The sequence below is a fragment of the Choloepus didactylus genome, chromosome 12, assembly GCF_015220235.1.
Source record: "Choloepus didactylus isolate mChoDid1 chromosome 12, mChoDid1.pri, whole genome shotgun sequence".
Lineage (NCBI taxonomy): Eukaryota > Metazoa > Chordata > Mammalia > Pilosa > Megalonychidae > Choloepus > Choloepus didactylus.
The window spans coordinates 100,668,615-100,687,490 of record NC_051318.1 but is presented as its reverse complement, the minus strand read 5'-3'; the positions used below and the strand labels follow the sequence as shown (position 1 = coordinate 100,687,490).

The 18,876-nt window shown below is 38.7% G+C and overlaps 1 protein-coding gene across 1 annotated transcript in view; it reads left to right on the top strand.

Annotated features, from left to right (window-relative positions):
• DLEU7 (deleted in lymphocytic leukemia 7) overlaps positions 1-11,622 on the top strand; it is a 28,767-nt gene extending 17,145 nt beyond the window's left edge. Inside the window, exon 3 of the mRNA XM_037799938.1 lies at positions 9,981-11,622. Within this exon, the coding sequence (XP_037655866.1) occupies positions 9,981-10,187 (207 nt within the window). The 3' untranslated portion in view covers positions 10,188-11,622. The remainder of the gene's footprint in view (positions 1-9,980) is intronic.
• Positions 11,623-18,876: the final 7,254 nt, after the last annotated feature.

Below are 18,876 nucleotides of genomic sequence, written 5' to 3'. Positions count from 1 at the left end.
ATAAGATTTATAAAAGTGACTCACGCAACTGTGGGTATGTGCAAGTCCAAATTCCTTAGGGCAGTCAGCAAACTGGCAACTTCAGTGAAGACGTTCGATGAACTCCTCAGGAAATGAACTGGGAACTTCAACGAACTCCTCAGGAAATGCTTTGTTGGTCAGCCAAAGAAGAAGTGAAGGTCCTCTATCTGTCTTGCTTAAAAGTCTTGAACTGATTGATTGGATTAAATCCAGCCAACTGCATTCTCTCATTGTGGAGGACATGCCCTTCATTGAGTCATCAGTCACAGCTGCAGCCAACTGACTGATGATTTAATAAACCAGCCTGTTGGTTTATTAACCAGCCACAAATGTCCTCACAGCAATTGTTAAGCCAGTGCTTGCTTGACCAGACAGCTGGGTACTATCACCTGGCCAAGTTGACACATGAACCTAACCATCACACCCTTGCACAGAAGTTTCACCCTACCATCCCTGAGGTCATTCTTGGCCAAGCACAGGTGTGTCAGCCTCTGGTTGACAGGAAGAGAAGAAGCAAGATCCTTGCAGCAGGTTTCTGTGAGATGACAGTCTTTCAGCATAACTTTCTGGAGATTACAGGTGCCTTGTGTGACTTGTGAACAAAGTATCCTCATCCAGGAGTCACTGAGAAGCTGTGACTTACTTCCAGAAAGTTCAGGTTCTCATTTGTACAAAACACAGAGCAGAGTTCCATCCAACAACAAAGACAGCAATAATCATTCTGGGACCTCTCAACCTGAGAATGTGATTCTGATGCAGAATCATTCTCCAGAAATATCCCCTTTCCCACCTGCAGTGAGATTTTCTGAAAATTTTGACAGTGCTTGAGGCAGAATGAAGAATACATTATTTCAAATATGTTTGTCAAGTGAAGAGATATTTCCTTAAAGTGGCCCCCTACATCCTTCACAAACTCTTCTTCCTGAGATTCATAGAAAATTTGCACATTATATTTAGTCCATATTAGTGAGGCATTATTAGTCTTTTTGTTTCTGGCTTATTTCACTCAACACACTGCCCTCAAGGTTCATTTACCTCATTGCATGCCTCACAACTTCATTCCTTCTTGCAGCCGCTTAATATTCCACTGTATGTATACACTATAGTTTGGCATTCCTTTCATCAGTTGATGTTCCCTTAGGCCACCTCTATCCATTGCAAATCATGAATACTGCTGCCATAAATACCAGTGTGCAAGTGTCTATTCCTGTCCCTGTTTTTAGCTCTTCGAAGCATATACCTAATAATGGAGTTGCAGGATCATATGGCAACTCTATACTTGGCCTTCTGTGCTACCACCACTTGAATAGGGAGTAAAATCTTGTTGGTTTGTACAGGTTAGTGTGATGCCCTGATACATCCTAGAGTAATTTGGGCAGAAAATAAAAAAAAAAAAAAGTATTTGCACAGCTCCCTTGAGGGACTGGGAAAAAATGTGGAAATATTAAACCTCCCCACCTGGGGAATTCCTGATATTCTTGCAAGCACTGGGGACTACTGATTTAATAGGCCAAGCCCTCAGTCTTGGGGCTTGCCCTTTTGAAACATATTCTTGCAAAGGAGAAGCTCAGCCTACTTATAACTAGGCCTAAGAGTCACCCCCAGAGAACCTCTTTTGTTGCTCAGATGTGGCCTCTCTCTCTAAGCCAACTTGGCAGGTAAACTCACTGTCCTCCTCCCTACATGGGACATGACTCCCAAGGGTGTAAATCTCCCTGGAAACATGGGACATGATTCCTGGGAATGAGCCTGGACCTGGCATCGTGGGATTGAGAAAGCCTTCTTGACCAAAAGGGGGAAGTGAAATGAAACAAAATAAAGTTTCAGTGGCTGAGAGATTTCAAATGGAGTTCAGAGGTCATTCTGGAGGTTATTCTTATGCATTATATAGGTATCCCTTTTTAGTTTTCAGTGCATTGGAATAGCTAGAAGGAAACCCCTGAAACTGTTGAACTGTAATCCAGTAGTCTTGATTTTTGAAGATGATTGTATAACTATATAGCTTTTAATGTGTAACTGTGTGATTGTGTAAACCTTGTGACTGACACTCCCTTTATCCAGTGTATGGACAAATGAGTAAAAAACAAAGACAAAAAAAATAATAGAGAGGGACAACATGTATGGGATATTTTGGGATATATCTCTTATAAGCACATTGCCAGAAACCCTGTCCCTTCTCACCCAAGTGATAGGGTTTTTCTTAGGGGGAAAATAGCTTTTCCTTCTATACATAATTAGCTTGGAAGAAAACTCTAATCCCTCATCAAACATTGGTTCAACATTCAGTTCTTTCTTTTGAATTATTTATTCTTTCCCTGATTTATTGAGTTGAATTCTTAGCTCATGGATTTTCAGTGATTATTCTTTTTTTAATATAAGCATTTGACTATATTACATTTCTAAGTACTGCTTTAGCCACACCCCATGGATTCATTATACAGTATTTCTATAATTGCTTCATATAAAGAATTTTAAAATTTTGATTACTTTTTCAGTGAACTGTGAATTACTGAGAAGGATTTTTCAGTTACACATGTTTTGGAAAGGTTACCTTTATGTTATTGATTTCTCATTTTCTTGCATGGTTTTACTTCATAAATATGCCATATGTGTTTGATACAAATGTATAGTTGTATAACTCCATTTGACCAAGCTTATGATTAGTGTTTTACAATCTCCTCTGTCCATGTTGGTTGTTTTATTGCCTGATCTATCAGTTTCTGTAAAGGCTGGGTTAAAATCAGCCTCTATAGATTGAATTTATTTTGAAGTTATATTAGGCACATACAAGTACAAAATTGTTCTTTGTTGGGAATAGTTCCTTTTATTTATTGTAGTTTATTTTATCCCTAATAATGATTTTTATAGCTTTATTTTGGCTTTCCTTTGCCTGGTATTTATTTACTATCTGTTTACTTTCAAACTTTTTGGTTTTTTTATTTTGAATGTTGCTTGTAAACAGCACATAGCTAGATTTTTTAAAAATTCAGTTTAATTGAAATATATTCACACACCATACAGTCATCCATGGTGTACAATCAGTTGTTCACAGTACAAACATATAGTTGTACATTCATCACCACAATGAATTATTTCTAATTGCACTCAGTTTTATTGAAATATATTCACATACTATACAATCATCCATGTTGTACAATCAACTGTTCACAGTACAATCATATAGTTATGCATTCATCATCACAATCTATTTTTGATCATTTTCCTTACATCAGAAAGAATTGGAATAAAAATTAAAAATAAAAGTAAAAAAGAAAACCCAAATCATCCCCTCCATCCCACCCTATTTTTCATTTAGTTTTTGTCCCCATTTTTCTACTCATCCATCCATACACTGGATAAAGGGAGTGTGATCCATAAGGTTTTCACAATCACACTGTCACCCCTTGTAATCTACATTGTTATACAATCATCTTCAGGAGTCCAGACTACTACTGGGTTGGTGTTTGATAGTTTCAGGTATTTCCTTCTAGCTGTTCCAATACATTAAAACCTAAGAGGTGTTATCTATATAGTGCATAAGAATGTCCACCAGAGTGACCTCTTGATTCCATTTGAAGTATCTCAGCCACTGAAACCATTTTGTCTCATTTTGCATCCCCCTTTTGGTCAAGAAGATATTCTCAATCCCATGATGCTGGGTCCAGATTCATCCCCGAGAGTCATATCCTGCATTGCCAGGGAGATTTACACCCCTGGGAGTCAGGTCCCACGTAGGGGGGAGGGCAGTGAGTTCACCTGCCAAGGTGGCTTAGTTAGAGAGAGAGAGAGAGGGCCACATCTGAGCAACAAAGATGCACTGAAGGGGAGACTCTTAGACACAGTTATAAGCAGGTTTAGCCTCTCCTTTGCAGTAACGAGCTTCATAGGGGCAAGTCCCATGGTAGAAGGCTCAGGACGTCAAACCACCAGTCCTAATGTTTGTGAGAACATCAACACCAGTCCAGGTGAGGAAGTCCAACACTTCCACACTTTCCCCCAGATCCTCGGGGGGGCCCTGTAAACATATTTTTAGTCTCTGCCCAAATTACTTTGGGAACCACAATGAATTTTTAAACATTTTCTTTACTCCAAAAAAAATTAGAAAAAAATAAAAGTGAAAAAGAACACCTAAAGCATTCCATCTCCCCATCCCACCCTATCTTTCATTTAATTTTTGTCCCCATTTTTCTACTCATCTGTCCATACACTGGATAAAGAGAGTGTGAGCCACAAGGTTTTCACAATCACACAGACACACCATGTATGCTACATAGTTATGCAGTCATCTTCAAGAATGAAGGTTACTGGGTTGCAGTTCACCAGTTTCAGGTATTTCCTTCAGCCATTCCAATACACTAAAAACTAAAAAGGGATATATACTTAGTGCATAAGAATGCCCTCCAGAGTGACCTCTTGACTCCATTTGAAATCTCTCAGCCACTGGAATTTTATTTTGTTTCGTTTCTCTTCCCCCTTTCGGTCAAGAAGATTTTCTCAATCCCACGATGCCAGCTCCAGGCTCATCCCCAGGAGGCATGTCCCACGTTTCCTGGGGATTCACACCCATGGGAGTCACGTCCCACGTAGAGGGGAGGGCAGTGAGTTTACCTGCCAAGTGGGCTTAGAGAGAGAGAGAGAGTGTCCACATCTGAGCAACAAAGAGGTTCTCTGGGGGACACTCTTTGGCACAGTTATAAGAAGGCTTACCCTCTCCTTTGCAATAAAAAGCTGGGCCAACATAGAGGGCCCAGCATAACAAATTGTCAGTTCTCAGTGTTGTGAGAATATCAGCAATAACCCAGGTGGGGACATCCAACATTTCTGTATTTTTCCCAGTTCCTCAGGGGAGTCCTGCAAACACATTTTTATTCTCTGCCCAAATTACTTTGGGATGTTTTGGGATTTCACAGTAATCTGTACAAACTACCAGATCTCACTTCCTACTCAAAGTTCCATGTAATTACAGTGTTTGAGTAAACTTACCATACAGGTTAAATTGTTTAGTGTGCTCCAGAAAATACAGATCTGCAGCAAGTAAACATCTCTTCCCTTGGCCTCACACAGAAGTTGAAGTTTTAAAACACAGTTAATAATTGCCTTTACCCTTTGGCCTGATTTGCCTTAGTCCTAACCAGATCCACTTCATTGATATCTCTAATTGAAGTCTGAACTCTTTTTCAGCTTTTTTAACACTTGCTGTGTGGGGTAATACTGACATTCATAGCTTCTGAGCTCTACATAGCTAGATATTTAAAAGACCAGTTTGGCAAACACTATCTTTTAAAAGGTAAATTTATCTATTGGAATTTATCATACTTTCTGATATATTTAGATTTATTTCTGCCATCTTATTTGGTGCTTTCTATTTACCTTGCTTTATGTTAGTGTCATTATTTCTCCACTTCTACCTTTCATAGATAGGATCTGCAAAGTTTAGGATCAGTGAAGTTTTAATACACCTTTTCCCTCTACTGGATTTGAAGTTTTATGTCTTATTTCTCCACTTTCAATGATAACCCTCACATTTCTCATATGCATCCTTATCAAGCCGAACATTTATCAGCTTAGCCACCCTTCTTTATATATATATATATGTAATTTTATTGAGATTGTTTACATACCATACAGTTATCCATAGTGTACAGTTGCCGACAAGACCACCATATGGCTGTGCATCCATCACCACAGTTAATGTTTTTTCCAATTTTTGGAACATTTTCATTACTCCAGAAAAGAAATAAAGACAAAAAAGAAAACTCAATTCCTCCCCTACCCCTAACCACCTCCCTTCCATTACTGACTCATAGTATTGGTATGGTACATTTGTTACTGTTGAAAGAATGTTAAAATACTGTTAATTGTAGTACATAGTTTGTAATAGGTATATATTTTTCCCTATATATCCCTCTATTATTAGCTTCTAGTTATAGTGTCATGCATTTGTTGTAGTTCATGAAAGATTTCTAATATTTGAACAGTTAATCACAGACATTGTCCACCACGAGATTCACCGTTTTATACATTATCATCTTTTAGCATCCAGCTTTCCTTCCGATGCCATATGTGACTCTAAGGTTCCCCTTTCCACAACATTCCCACACCATCCAGCACTGTTAGTTATTCTTGCAATAGTGTGCTACCATCACCTCTGTCTACTTCCAAACACTGAGGTTCAACCTAGTTGAACATTCTGCTCATAAGCTACTGCTCCCCAATCTTTAGCCTCATTCTATATACTGTTAACTTATATTTTATATCTGTGTTTACGTATTGTAATCAGTTCATATCAGTGAGACCATCCAATATTTGTCCTTATGTGTCTGACTTATTTCACTCAATGTAGTGCTCTCAAGGTTTCTTCATCAACCCATATTTTTTTAAAGATGGATTTGTTCACACACAGTATTTTCCATCCTAAGTAAACAATCAATAGTTCCCTGTATAGCTACATATTTATGTATTCACCACCATCATCACTATCCATATAAAGACATCTCCATTTCTTCCACGAAAAAGGAGGAAGAGTCAAAGAAGGTAGACAAAAGAAAAAGAAAAAGAAAGAAAGAAAAAAATGACAGGTAAAATACAAGGAAAGGAAAGATAGAATTAAACTAAAGTAGAATAAAAGAGTCAGACAACATCACCAATGCCAAGAGTCCCATACCCCTCCCTTATGTCTGTCTCCCTCTTATGGCATTTAGCTTTGGTATATTGCCCCTCCTCTCTGCCACCCTTCTTTTGAAAAATACAAGACCTTAGAATGCTGTCCCCTTTTACGTGGAACTACTGGTCAGCATTTTAGAACCATCCGGCTTTTGTAAACCCCAAGTTAGTGGTTACGATTTTTGTTTTAAACAATCAATTACTTAGGTTTACACCCATGTTTTTGTTTACTGTTGTCTCATGCATCTCATGAGTTTAATTTCCTCTTTTGAATGACATCTTTAGAAAGTTCTAACAGTTAAAGTCTATTAGTGGTGAAATCCGTCTGCCCTTTTAAATGAAAGCATATTTTGTTTCCTTTTTTTTGAGTGATACTTTCTTTAGATTAAAAAAAATCTAGGTTATTAGTGATTTGAGGATATTATTCCATTTTTTTCTACCTTCAGTTGTGATTGAGCAATCTGCCGTCTTGTTATCCTTTGCAAGCTATATGTTTTTCTCTCTGGTTGCTTTTAAGTGAAATTTTCTTCACCACATCTAGATTTGTGTCTCCTTTAATTTATTCTGCTCAAGACTTAGTTTACTTCCTGAATCTAAGGATTCATGTTTTTGATCAATTCTGGAAATTTCGCATTCATCATTATTGTTAAATGTTCCCCGTCCCCAATTTCCTCTTTTGTCTCTCCTGGAAATGTATTTGCTGGACTTTATCATTCCGTCATCCGTGTTGCTTAACCTCTCATTCATATTTCCCATGTCTGTAGATTTTATTTTGCATTCTGAGTAATCTCATATTTGCCATCTAGTTTACTAATTCTCACTTCAAAGTTTTTAATTTATCACAATAGTTATTTCTAGAAGTGGTATTTTTTTCAAATATCTATTTTTTTCTTAAAATATTTTTCAATTCCTTCTTTTATATCTTTAATCATTTTGAACATAACTGTTTTATACTATTATTTGTATCTGAATTTCTCTTTGAAATTTTGGAGGCTGATCCTGCTCTGCAGTGGATTAGCTATATCACCATAGATTGTATTTTAAATTTCAGATTTTGAGTTCATCTTCAGCAGAGCTTTATAGGTATACTGTGGGATTTGGGTTGAAGACATGGTGCCCTGAAATAGTTTAGTTTCCTTTTTCCATGTGCCCATGGATAGTTCCAGCCAAGTTCCAATTTTTAAGTTAGTTTCTGAGCATGAGTGTTCACAGAACATGTATATGGTGTGGAAGGAAACTCCATACCTAAACTACTTTGTGGTACGTATTCACAGGGGCAACTTAATACTCCACTCCAAACCCAGCTCCAGAGAAACCAATTTTCTTTTCTTGATGGGTGTTGGTGGGCAGCTAAAGTAATTTGCTTCTCCTTTATTTCTGATCATTGGAAATCTTACTTACTTTCTTGAAATCTCAGAAAGGATGTTTGTTGTGTTTTATTATATAAATTTTCTAGGAATTCAGTAGCAAGGGATTTTCAAGTTATTGAGTGTACAATGTTGCTAGAACCAGAGGTCCTAGAGAAATCATTTCTACATATTTAACAGAGATCGTATATTCAACATTATCTCTAATATGGAATAATTTCAATGCACTGTTTACATCCAGTGGATTTTAGACTGTGAAACATTCAGGGCTTAAAAATCTATTGACATAAAGGCAAACAACCCAATTAAAAAATGGGCAAAGGACTTGAATAGACGTTTCTCCAAAGAAGATATAAAATGATCAACAAACAAACACGTGAAAAGATGCTATATATCATTAGTCATTAGGGGATTGCAAATCCAAACCACAATGAAATGCCACTTCACATCCACTAGGATAGCTATAATTAAAAACACACATACACAAGGAAATATTACAAGTGTTGACAAGGATGTGGAGAAATTGGATCCGTTACACGTTGCTGGTGGAAATGTAAAATGGTTGGGGTAGTCACTGTGGAAGACAGTCTGGCAGTTCCTCAAATTGTTAAACATAGAGTTGCCATATAACCCAGCAAATCCTCTCCTAGGTACTCCAACAGAATTGAAAACATATGTTCAAACCGTAACTTTCACATGAATGTTCATTGCAGTTTTATGCACAATAACCCCAAAGTGGAAACTACTCAAATGTCTATCAGCTGATGATTGGATCAAAAAAATGTGGTAAATCCATACCGTGGAATATTATTCAACTATAGAAAGGAATAAAGTACTAACATATGCTACAATATGCAAGAACCTTGCAAACATTGTGCTAAGTGAAATATTCCTTACACAAAAGACCGCTACCATATGGCTCCATTTATATGAAATATCCAGAATAGGCAAATTCATAGAGACATAAGGCATCTAGAGGCTGCCAGGGACTGGAGGGGAGGTGGCAGTGATGGGGGATGAGGAGTTACTGCTTAATGGGTATGGGTTTCTTTTTGTGGTGATGAGAACATTCTAGAATTAGATAGTGGTGATGATTATACAATGTTATGAAAGTATTAAAAGCCACTGAATACTTTAAAATGGTTAAAATGATGCATTTGATGTTATGTGAATTTTACCTCAATAGAAATAAATCCATTGAATTATTTCATTCTTTTAAACTGTCTGGGAATGCTCTGAATTTTCATTGGGAATTTCTTGAGAGCGTTTTCATTAAATAACAAATCCTGCACTGAAATCTTGACTTCAGCGAATATGTTATAACCTCTGTCCCGAGGTTACTTGTGTCATTAGTTGCAATTCTTTGGGGAACAAGGAAAACAAACTCAATTCAAACTGGTTCATGGAAAAGTGGGTGTTTATTGACTCATGTGGCTGAAAAATCCTGGGTTTTCCTGATCAAGTATATCTAGATTCATATGCTGGAAAAATGTAATTAGTCAGTGTCCTTTCATCTCTTGGTTCTACTTTCCTCTGTGTTGGCTTAATTCTCTTTCAGACTCTCCCTTCAAAGGGGAGGAGGGGGAAAATATTTTCCAACAACCCTAGTTAAAGAGAACATCTTTTCCCCAATAGTTCTAGTAGATACCGTGGGATAGAAGCTTATTGGCTTGTGTTAGGTCAACTGTTGGTACTTGACCAATCAGTGTGGCTGAGGGGCTTGCTGGTTGGTCCCTGTCCCTGGAGCTGTGGACTGTGTTTGCCCTTGGTCAAATGACATAGGTTGAGAATGGAGGACAGTAGTTCCCTGAGAGAAGAATCAGGGTGCTCTTACCAGCAGAGAAGGAAATGGAAACTGGGTAAGCAAAACACGTCACATCTCCCCTATCGCCTATCTGATTCCTTGTTTGTGTTTGCTGTTCATTTCAGGACAGTGTTGAGTTTAGAAACATCTGCAGTCATTTAGCTCTACAGATTGAAGGCCAACAATTCGACAGAGACTTGAATGCCGCTCACCAGTGTTTGAAGACAATAGTCAAGAAGCTGATCCAGTCACTTGCCAATCTCTCCTCAGATGTACACATGGTGGCCTGTGCTTCTTTGAGACAGATCTTACAGAATCTCCCAGACATCTGAATGTTAAAGACACAGCACAACTGCCAGGAGAACTGTGTACCTTACTTTCCTAATTAACTCTGCAGACAGTGGATGTTTTTATGAGCAGTGTGGAAAGACGTGAGAGCACAGGGAGCTCTCTAACTGGGGGCATCCATACCCACCAAAATTATAGCATGTTTGTGAAATTTTTTAAAGCATCAGTTTACATTTTTAAAAATGTTGACACCATTTGCTGACTTTTTGATGGAAATATATTCCACTTTGTGGAACCAATTGGATTATATGTGTATATGTTAATTCATGTTAGGTATTAGTTTTGATGGGATGATACCTTAATCTATATTCATATTAATGTAAGCCTATAAGGTTTAATATGGTTATTTATATGATTAAAGCTCTATTGTTCTTAAAATCATCTTGAATAAATGGGATATTTGATAGTTGATATGTTCTACTTATTGACTATTTTCATTTTACGTGATGAGAATGATCTTTAGATCTTTTGGGATCATGTGTCAATAATTACAAGTTCCATTCCTAGCAATATGACTTACTATTAGGTAGGAAGGAGAAGGGTTGTTTCTAAACTTTGTGCTTTCGTATACTGATTTCTAAATATAAAATGGTAAGGAGATATGGAGTACCAAGGATATATGATATGTAAATGAAAATACAGTATTATAAAAGTCTGATGAGAAACATTTCATTCTTCTTGCTGTTTCTAAGTATTGCAATCGAAATATGAAATTCCTGTGAGAATGAAAAAGAATTTCCCTGAACTTTTCTAGCTGGGAAAAGAGAGGGTGGTTTTCAATATTTTTTTTTTGTTACACTGATCTGCATGTATTTTTGAGAAACTAAACTCCCTTTTATTCAGTGATGACTGTTAAGAACAAAAATAAATTGAAGTAACTGCTTTTCCCTTTTAAAAGAAATGACACCAGATTTAGAAAAAAAAAAAAGTATAATTGTATACATAGAGCTTGCTATTTAAAACGGTTTCCAACTGAGTCTGTGTGGTAAGAGAATATCTACTATTAGAAAACAAGTGTTAAGACAAATCAAAGCCTTTTAAATCCCAGATATGCTTTCTGCTCTGAAAATGAAGAGAAATTGTTTATTACTTAATTCTACTGTTCTAAATATTTTCTTCCAGAATCGAAGGATGAAATAGAAATGTGTTGCTTCTCTTACAATGTAACTGAGTCTTTCCATAGAAAAGAATTCAGTTTATGAGACTGAATCCTAAATGAAAGAGAGAAGAAATGAAAGCTGTGTGTACATGGGGTGAGGCAGAAAGGAGGGAACAATGCTTGGCATTTAGTCTTCTCACACCTAGGAAACATGATCTGCTATTACTTTATTTCATGAGACCTTTCTTCCCCAGGGAACTTATCCCAAATCCTTCTGTAAAGCTCTACCATTATTTATAGATTGCCTTCTCCATTGTAATTAATAGTTCTTATAATAAAAATTGTTTTTTTTTTACTCTTACCCTAAGAACTAGTGAATATTTTTGTTTTTCCATCTGTGCTTGTGCATGTTCCTCACTTTGAAAAGTGTTTCCCACAGACTGATTAAAATCCTACTCATCTTCAAAGCCCAATTTACACGCCACCTACTTCTTGAGCTCTTCTGCACCATCCCAGCAGGAAGTGAGCTCTTCCCCCTTTGAACTCACATAGGGCACTTTTTGTGACTGATCTGGCATTTATCACTTACCATCTTAGCTTGTGGCTATTTGTGTAACTACCATCAAGATCAGCTTGCAGATGGCAGGGATCATTCTGGACATTTTTCTCTATTGCATGACATCTATGATTCTAAAAGCTCTTTGATCCTCCTAGAACCACTGACCCTACCACCTTTTCACTCCCCTCCCTGCTCCATCAATCCTTACTTCTGTGACTTACATTCTACAGCCAATTTATATAATCTGTATATACCACCAATTCCCTTCTCTCTTTTTCCTTTGGTTGAATGCTGCTGGTAAACCTCCATTCCCAGTCAAGACCAACTCACCGGCTGCTACGCATCTGCACGTGAGTTCTGAATGTGGCTGGAGAAGAACACACAACCATGTCAATCTCACATTCATGTCTTGGTGTTGTCCATTAGTCCAACTTCATTTCCTAGATCTGCACTGTCCAAAATGGCAGCCTCTGTTGAGCACTTGAAAGGTCAAAGTCCGAAATGAAATGCACTGAAAGTATAAAATAGACACTGGCTTTTCAACAGTTAGCACTTAAAAGAATGTAACATATCAATAATTTTTAATAATGATTACATGTTGAAATGATATTTAGGACACATCAGGCTCAGTAAAATATAGTTTTAAAATTAGTTTTGCCTGTTTCCTTTGACTTTTTTAAATTTAACTATTAGAGTATTTAAAATGACTTATGTGGCTTGAGTTACATTTCTATTGGATAGCACTGTCCTAGAAAATTCGCTGGACAATTCAGTGCTATCCTCAATGATTCACTCACCAAGGCAACCGTTCTATAGTTTTGCAAAGTTTATTCTTCTCCATCCTTATTTGCAGCTATGACCTTGCTTCTGATTGCACAGGGAAAATAAAATCCATCAGAAGGGCATGGTCATCCTACCCCTAGCACATCTACCAAACTGCATCTTTGCCATCTACTGTGAGTCCCCTTCTATTACAAGGTAGACTTGCCCTGCTCCCACTCGAGGCTGGACGGCCACTCATGCAGTGAACCCATTCCTCTCTTGCTTCCTCACAGACTTCCTTCTTGCATCCATTCCCTTGCCTGCCTCATTAATTTTTGCCTCTCAACTGGATCATTTCCATCAGCATATTATGTCAGAATATCTCTAATCTTTACAAAAAATTCTTCTAGATACTACCTGATTTCTCTGCTCCCTTTAACAGCAAAATTCATTGCAATAATTGTCTAAATCAGTTGTCTACCATTTTTTTCCTCCAGTTGCTTTTTGAACTCACTACTTCAACCAAATACTATTGTCAACACCCTTGTTGACTGCCCCACTGATAAATTCAATGTAAGTATCAATCTGTCAGCAGATTTTCACGCAATTGTTTAGACCCTCGTGGAATCATTTTCTTATTTTGGTTTCCACATCAGCATTCTTTACTGCTTTTACTTCTTCACTGGTTTTCTTTGCAGACCTCTTTTCTGGTTCACCTACCTCTCCCTGACATCTTTACTTTGGAGAGCTTCAGTCTTTGGTTCTCTTGTCTATCTACACTTACTCCTTGGTGATTTCAAATATCAGCTATTCACTGATGATGCCCATCTTTCACCCTGAACTCATTTCCTGTAGCCAGCTGGCTATAGAACATCTCCACTTGGATTTCTAAAAGGCATCTCAAATATAACATCCAAAATGGAATTCTTGATCCTCAAACCTTCTTCTCTCTCATCTTCCAAATCTCAGTAGATGGTGACCTTATCCTTCTGGTTACACAGGCAATAAAATGTTGGTGTCATCCTTGATTCCTCTATTACTCTCACCTCCTATATTCTCTCAGTTACCAAATCCTGTAGGCTCTACCTTCCAAACATATCTTAGATCTGATCACTTCTCACCACTTCCATAGCCACTACCCACATCCTTGCCTCTAAGACCTTATGCCTAGAATATTGTAGCATCTTTCTAAATGGTCATGTTGCTTCACTCCCTGCTCCCTATTATCTCTTCTATACACATCAGTCACAGTGATTCTCTTAATGCACAAGCCAGAGCCTGTTGCTTCTCTGCTTTAAACCCATCAATGTCTTCCTTTTTTAGAATAAAATCCAAATTCTTCCCTTGCTCTATAAGACTTGCAGAATCTGGCCCCTAGCTGCTCTCTGACCGATGTCCTACCACACTTCTGTTCTGATGACTCTGGCCTGTTTGCCACCCTCACCTCTTCAAACACAGCAATGTATCTTAGGACTTCGCACTCACTCTTGCCTCTGCCTGAAAGACATTCAGATCTCCGTGATTCCCTCCTTTGCCTCACGTAAGTCTCCTCATTAAAGAGTCCCTCTCTAACCCCCTTGTTGGAAATAGCATCACTGTCCTCCTCCTGCTACCCTGCCTGTTTTGTTTTCTCTACAGCTATTGTAATGTCCTGAATACATTTACTTATTTATTCCCTGTTGTAATGGGTTGAATGGTGGTCCCATAAAGATATGCCCATGTCCTAATCCCCAGAACCTGTGACTATTACCTTGTAGGGAAAAGAGTGACTGCAGATGTGATTAAGGTTCTTGAAATTAGGAGATTATCCTGGATTATCTGGATGGGCCCTAAACACCATCACAAATACCATTATCAGAAAGAGGCAAAGGGAAACAGGCAGAAGAGCAGGAGGCAATGTGACCACAGAGCGAATGATGTGGCCACAAGCCAAGGAACCCCAAGGCATGCCAACAGCCACCAGAAGCTGGAAGAGGCACAGAATGGATTCTCCCACAACGTCTTCAGATGGAGCATGGTCCTGCCAACTTTGACCTTGATTTTAGTCTTCTGGTCTCCAGGACTGGGAGAGAATAAATTTCTGTTGTGTTAAGCCACCTGGTTTAGAGAATGTGTTGTGGTGGCCATGGGAAATGAACACACCTCTCTTTCCTCCCTGGGATTTAAGCTCCAGGAAGGCAGCAATACCTGGCACTGAGTAGGGGCTCAATCAGCACTTGATGAATGAAGACATACAAGTCATGTGTTTTGTCACTTAAACTGTTTTCTCTTTCTGTGTTAAGGATTTGACTCCTGCAGAAATTCCCCCAAGACTTATGTCTTTTAGAAAATAGTTAAATTCAAGAGAAAGAAAGGAAAAGGACACTATTAATGACTAAAGTGATCAGCACACTTTGGTCAGGTGTTGTGTTAAAAACGATCATCTAGTGATCACTCAACTGATCATGATGACCGCACCTGCTAGCACTGACTACCGGGTCATTCTGCAGCAGACTCAACTTTTCCTGTAGTCATTTTTCTCTTCTCCCCTATCTCAAAGGCTGCATCAATGTGTCTTTGAAAAACAACACATTTCACAGCTTTATAATTATGGGCTGTTTTCATTCATCCACGGGCAAAAAAATGCCTGTATTTTTTATGATTTCAGCAAGTTTGGGGGAATTTGGACTTATTTGGAATCAGGCTGTGTTTTTTTTTTCTTTTCTTAATTTAAGCTTATATAGTACCTTGAACAATGTGTGAAACTTGCATGAAGACAGGTTGTAAATGCCTCTTCATAATGCTGAGAAATTTGGATTGTCATCTGATATTTTCTCCATTGGATTTCCTTAGCTATTTCACCTTCCCATTCCCCTGGACTCTTATTTTTGGATTAGCCATTATAATGGATTTCTGGATGGTGGATACCCATTTTCTTACAGAATGAAAATAGGTGACATGCTTGGGACTTTCTAGGTAGAGCTGGACAAGCAAGTAACAAGATGGCACCTGCACCTCTCCTTTTGTCCTTAGATGTTTCCCTAATTGCCTTCTCTACTTTGTTGGAGGCTCTAGGAGTGCCCACGTCAGCCTGATCCCAAAGCCTTTTTTTTTTAATTCAGTTTTATTGAGAAGTATTCACATACCATGCAGTCATCCATGGTGTACAATCAACTGTTCACAGTACCATCTTACAGTTGTGCATTCATCACCCAAATCTATTTTTGAACATTTTCCTTATACCAGAAAGAATCAGAATCAGAATTAAAAAAAAAAAAAAAAACCCACCCAGATCACCTCCCCATCCCACCCTATTTTTCATTTAGGTTTTGTCCCCATTTTTCTACTCATCCATCCATATACTGGATAAAGGGAGTGTGATCCACAAGGTTTTCACAATCACACTGTCACCCCTTGTAAGCTACATTGTTATACAGTCGTCTTCAAGAGTCAAGGCTACTGGGTTGGAGTTTGGTAGTTTCAGGCATTTACTTCTAGCTATTCCAATACATTGAAACCTAAAAAGGGTTATCTATATAGTGCATAAGACTGTCCACCAGAGTGACCTCTCGACTCCATTTGAAATCTCTCAGCCACTGAAGCTTTATCTTGTTTCATTTCGCATCCCCCTTTTGGTCAAGAAGATGTTCTCAGTTCCATGATGCCAGGTCCAGATTCATCCCCAGGAGTCATATCCTGCGTTGCCAGGGAGATTTACACCCCTGGGAGTCAGGTCCCACATAGGGGGGAGGGCAGTGAGGCCACCCGCCAAGGTGGCTTAGCTAGAGAGAGAGAAGCCACATCTGAGCAACAAAGAGGCATTCAGGGGAGGCTCTCAGGCACAATTATAAGCAGGTTTAGCCTCTCCTTGCAGCAACAAGCTTCATAGGGGCAAGTCCCAAGACAGGGCTCAGCACATCAAGCCGTCAGTCCCCAATGTTTGTGAGAACGTCAGCAACAATCCAGGTGAGGAAGTCCAACACTTCTGCCTTCTCCCCCAGCCCCACAGCCTTTTGACACCTGCCCTGCACTGATACAGAAACTGTCCATATAGGTTCCTTGGACTGTGTTCCATTTTTTTTTTTTTCGCTTCTTTGAGTCAGTTTTCTTCCCCCATTTAGATGCTGTTACTCTTCTAACTGGCACAATTTCTCCCCAAAGTGGATTAGTTTCCTTGTTTTAAAGGAAGGTCTTTGGAGGGTAGGAAACCCTTCAGATACTTGTTTCACCAGCAGAATGCAGTACTGCAAGAATCAAGTCTTTTGCTTCTTAAAATTCCCTCTAAGAGTTGGCTCTGTTTTCTATTTTCCCTCTTGCTCTGGTGCCAGGTCCTCCCTAGTAAATCTCTCTGAGAGGCATGTAATGCCATGAGTTTCAAGACACATTTAATTCAGCAGAACTTCAAGGAAGACGTGTCCCATACCATCTCGGTATCCCCAACAGGATACAGCCAAAAAATTGTGCTATGGGCCTGGTTTCACTTAGCTACGTGTCAGAAGCAAGGGCCTGCACTTTTGTAGCCCTGGCATCTGTTACTAGGGAGTTTTGCCTTTGCCTGATGTGACTTGTTTATTGCTAGGCTCAATTTAAAGCGGAGTTATAGTTTATAAATTTCTTGTCTTGGAGACAGGCTTATAACTGCTGCATGTTTACAGTTATAAATCAGGAAACACAGAGATAGTAGAAATCCTTCCCAGCACAGAAGTAACATTATTTTTCCCTTTGCTGCAATATACACTTTGGTAATAATTATGGCTTCATTATTTTTTTTCCTTAAAAGCATTATGAAATGTCTGTGGAATGTAAGGGTATCAGATAGAAAAACAAATTCACAGTGATCCTAGAAACAGGTTGCAGAAAATAGTGACAGCTTAACCTGGTACAAAGAGGAGAAGAGGGTCTGCACCCTCTTAATTTCCTTCCCCACTCCTTCCTGCACATGTCATTCTAGCTCTGAATTTAGGTAAGAGTGCAGGAGTATGGTACGAGCTTGGAACATGGTGTGTGTGTGTGTGTGTGTGTGTGCATGTGTGCACATTCGTGCATGCACCTGGAGGTGGGGGGAACAGAGAGAGAGAAGGAAGGAAGTATACTAAGCCAGGTGCTACAATCACAAACATAAAGCAGTTGGCTAATTTGGAAAATCATTGTCCTTGGAGCTATCCACAGGCTGACTTTAAGGAGTTCATCAAATAAGTTTGGTTGGTTTGTTGATTTGGTCAAGTGGAAAATATAGTGCTCCTCACACATGAAACTTTGCACGCCATTTTGTAATGCTGGGGGAGTGGCTGGTGTAGCAGTACAGCTATTTTATACAGAATCTCATTCAATCTGCAAAGTTGGTCTTTGATGTTCTCTCGTCTCTCACTCTTCAACTTTCTTCTCTCAGACCCAATCTGTGTCTTTGACCTTCTTTCACCCAATTTGTGGGCAAAGGCTATTAATTGCTTTGTGTTTCTTGAGTCTTAACATTCTTGTATGCATAAATAAAATTAAAGATGTTGGTTTCTGGTTCTTTTCCCTCAAGTTTTTACATATTCCCTTGCCTCTCAGATTACTTGATATTTGTCAGACACCTATTGACAAATTTCCTGCATAACTCAGCACTGGACTGTCTGTGTATATAGCAGGAATACTGTTTACACTTACAATGGGTGAAGAATTATACCCAGAGGAAATATGAATAGAGCTCTTGCATACATTTCCCCTGACTTGGAAAAATTTTTATTGAAGATAAAAAGGAAGAGGCTGGAGATAATCTTGTCGATATAATTGCTCTCACTCTTTTGCTGATTAAATTTGAATGGTTACCAAGGTATCTACATTACCCTATATTGTGAAATTCGACATTTTTTGTAGTCACCTTAAGAATCCTTCCTTGTTGTCTAAACTAAAGCTTTGAATTCTTCCCAAGAAAAAGTGGGTAGCTTTCCTCTTGAGTAGTATCAGGAGCTCTAAAGTAAAGGTGGCTGCAAATACTGCTGGGTGACTGCATTAAATGCTCCTGCTCCGAGGGCCTGCTATATAAATGGAATTGTACAGCTTCTTGTGGAGGAAGTGTTCTAATGCCAAATCACACAACATTCCCAAAGCCACGTGCAGCCTGAGTGAATCTGCTTCAGATTCACCTAGAGCATCTACAAATACAGAATCCCAGCTGACTTGGGTCTAACTCTCATGCAAATCACCATCTGTTCCACATACAAAATATGTTTCCAGGTGTTTCCATGTCCATTGTTTCCAGGTGTTTTGATGACTAGACCTGCTCATTATA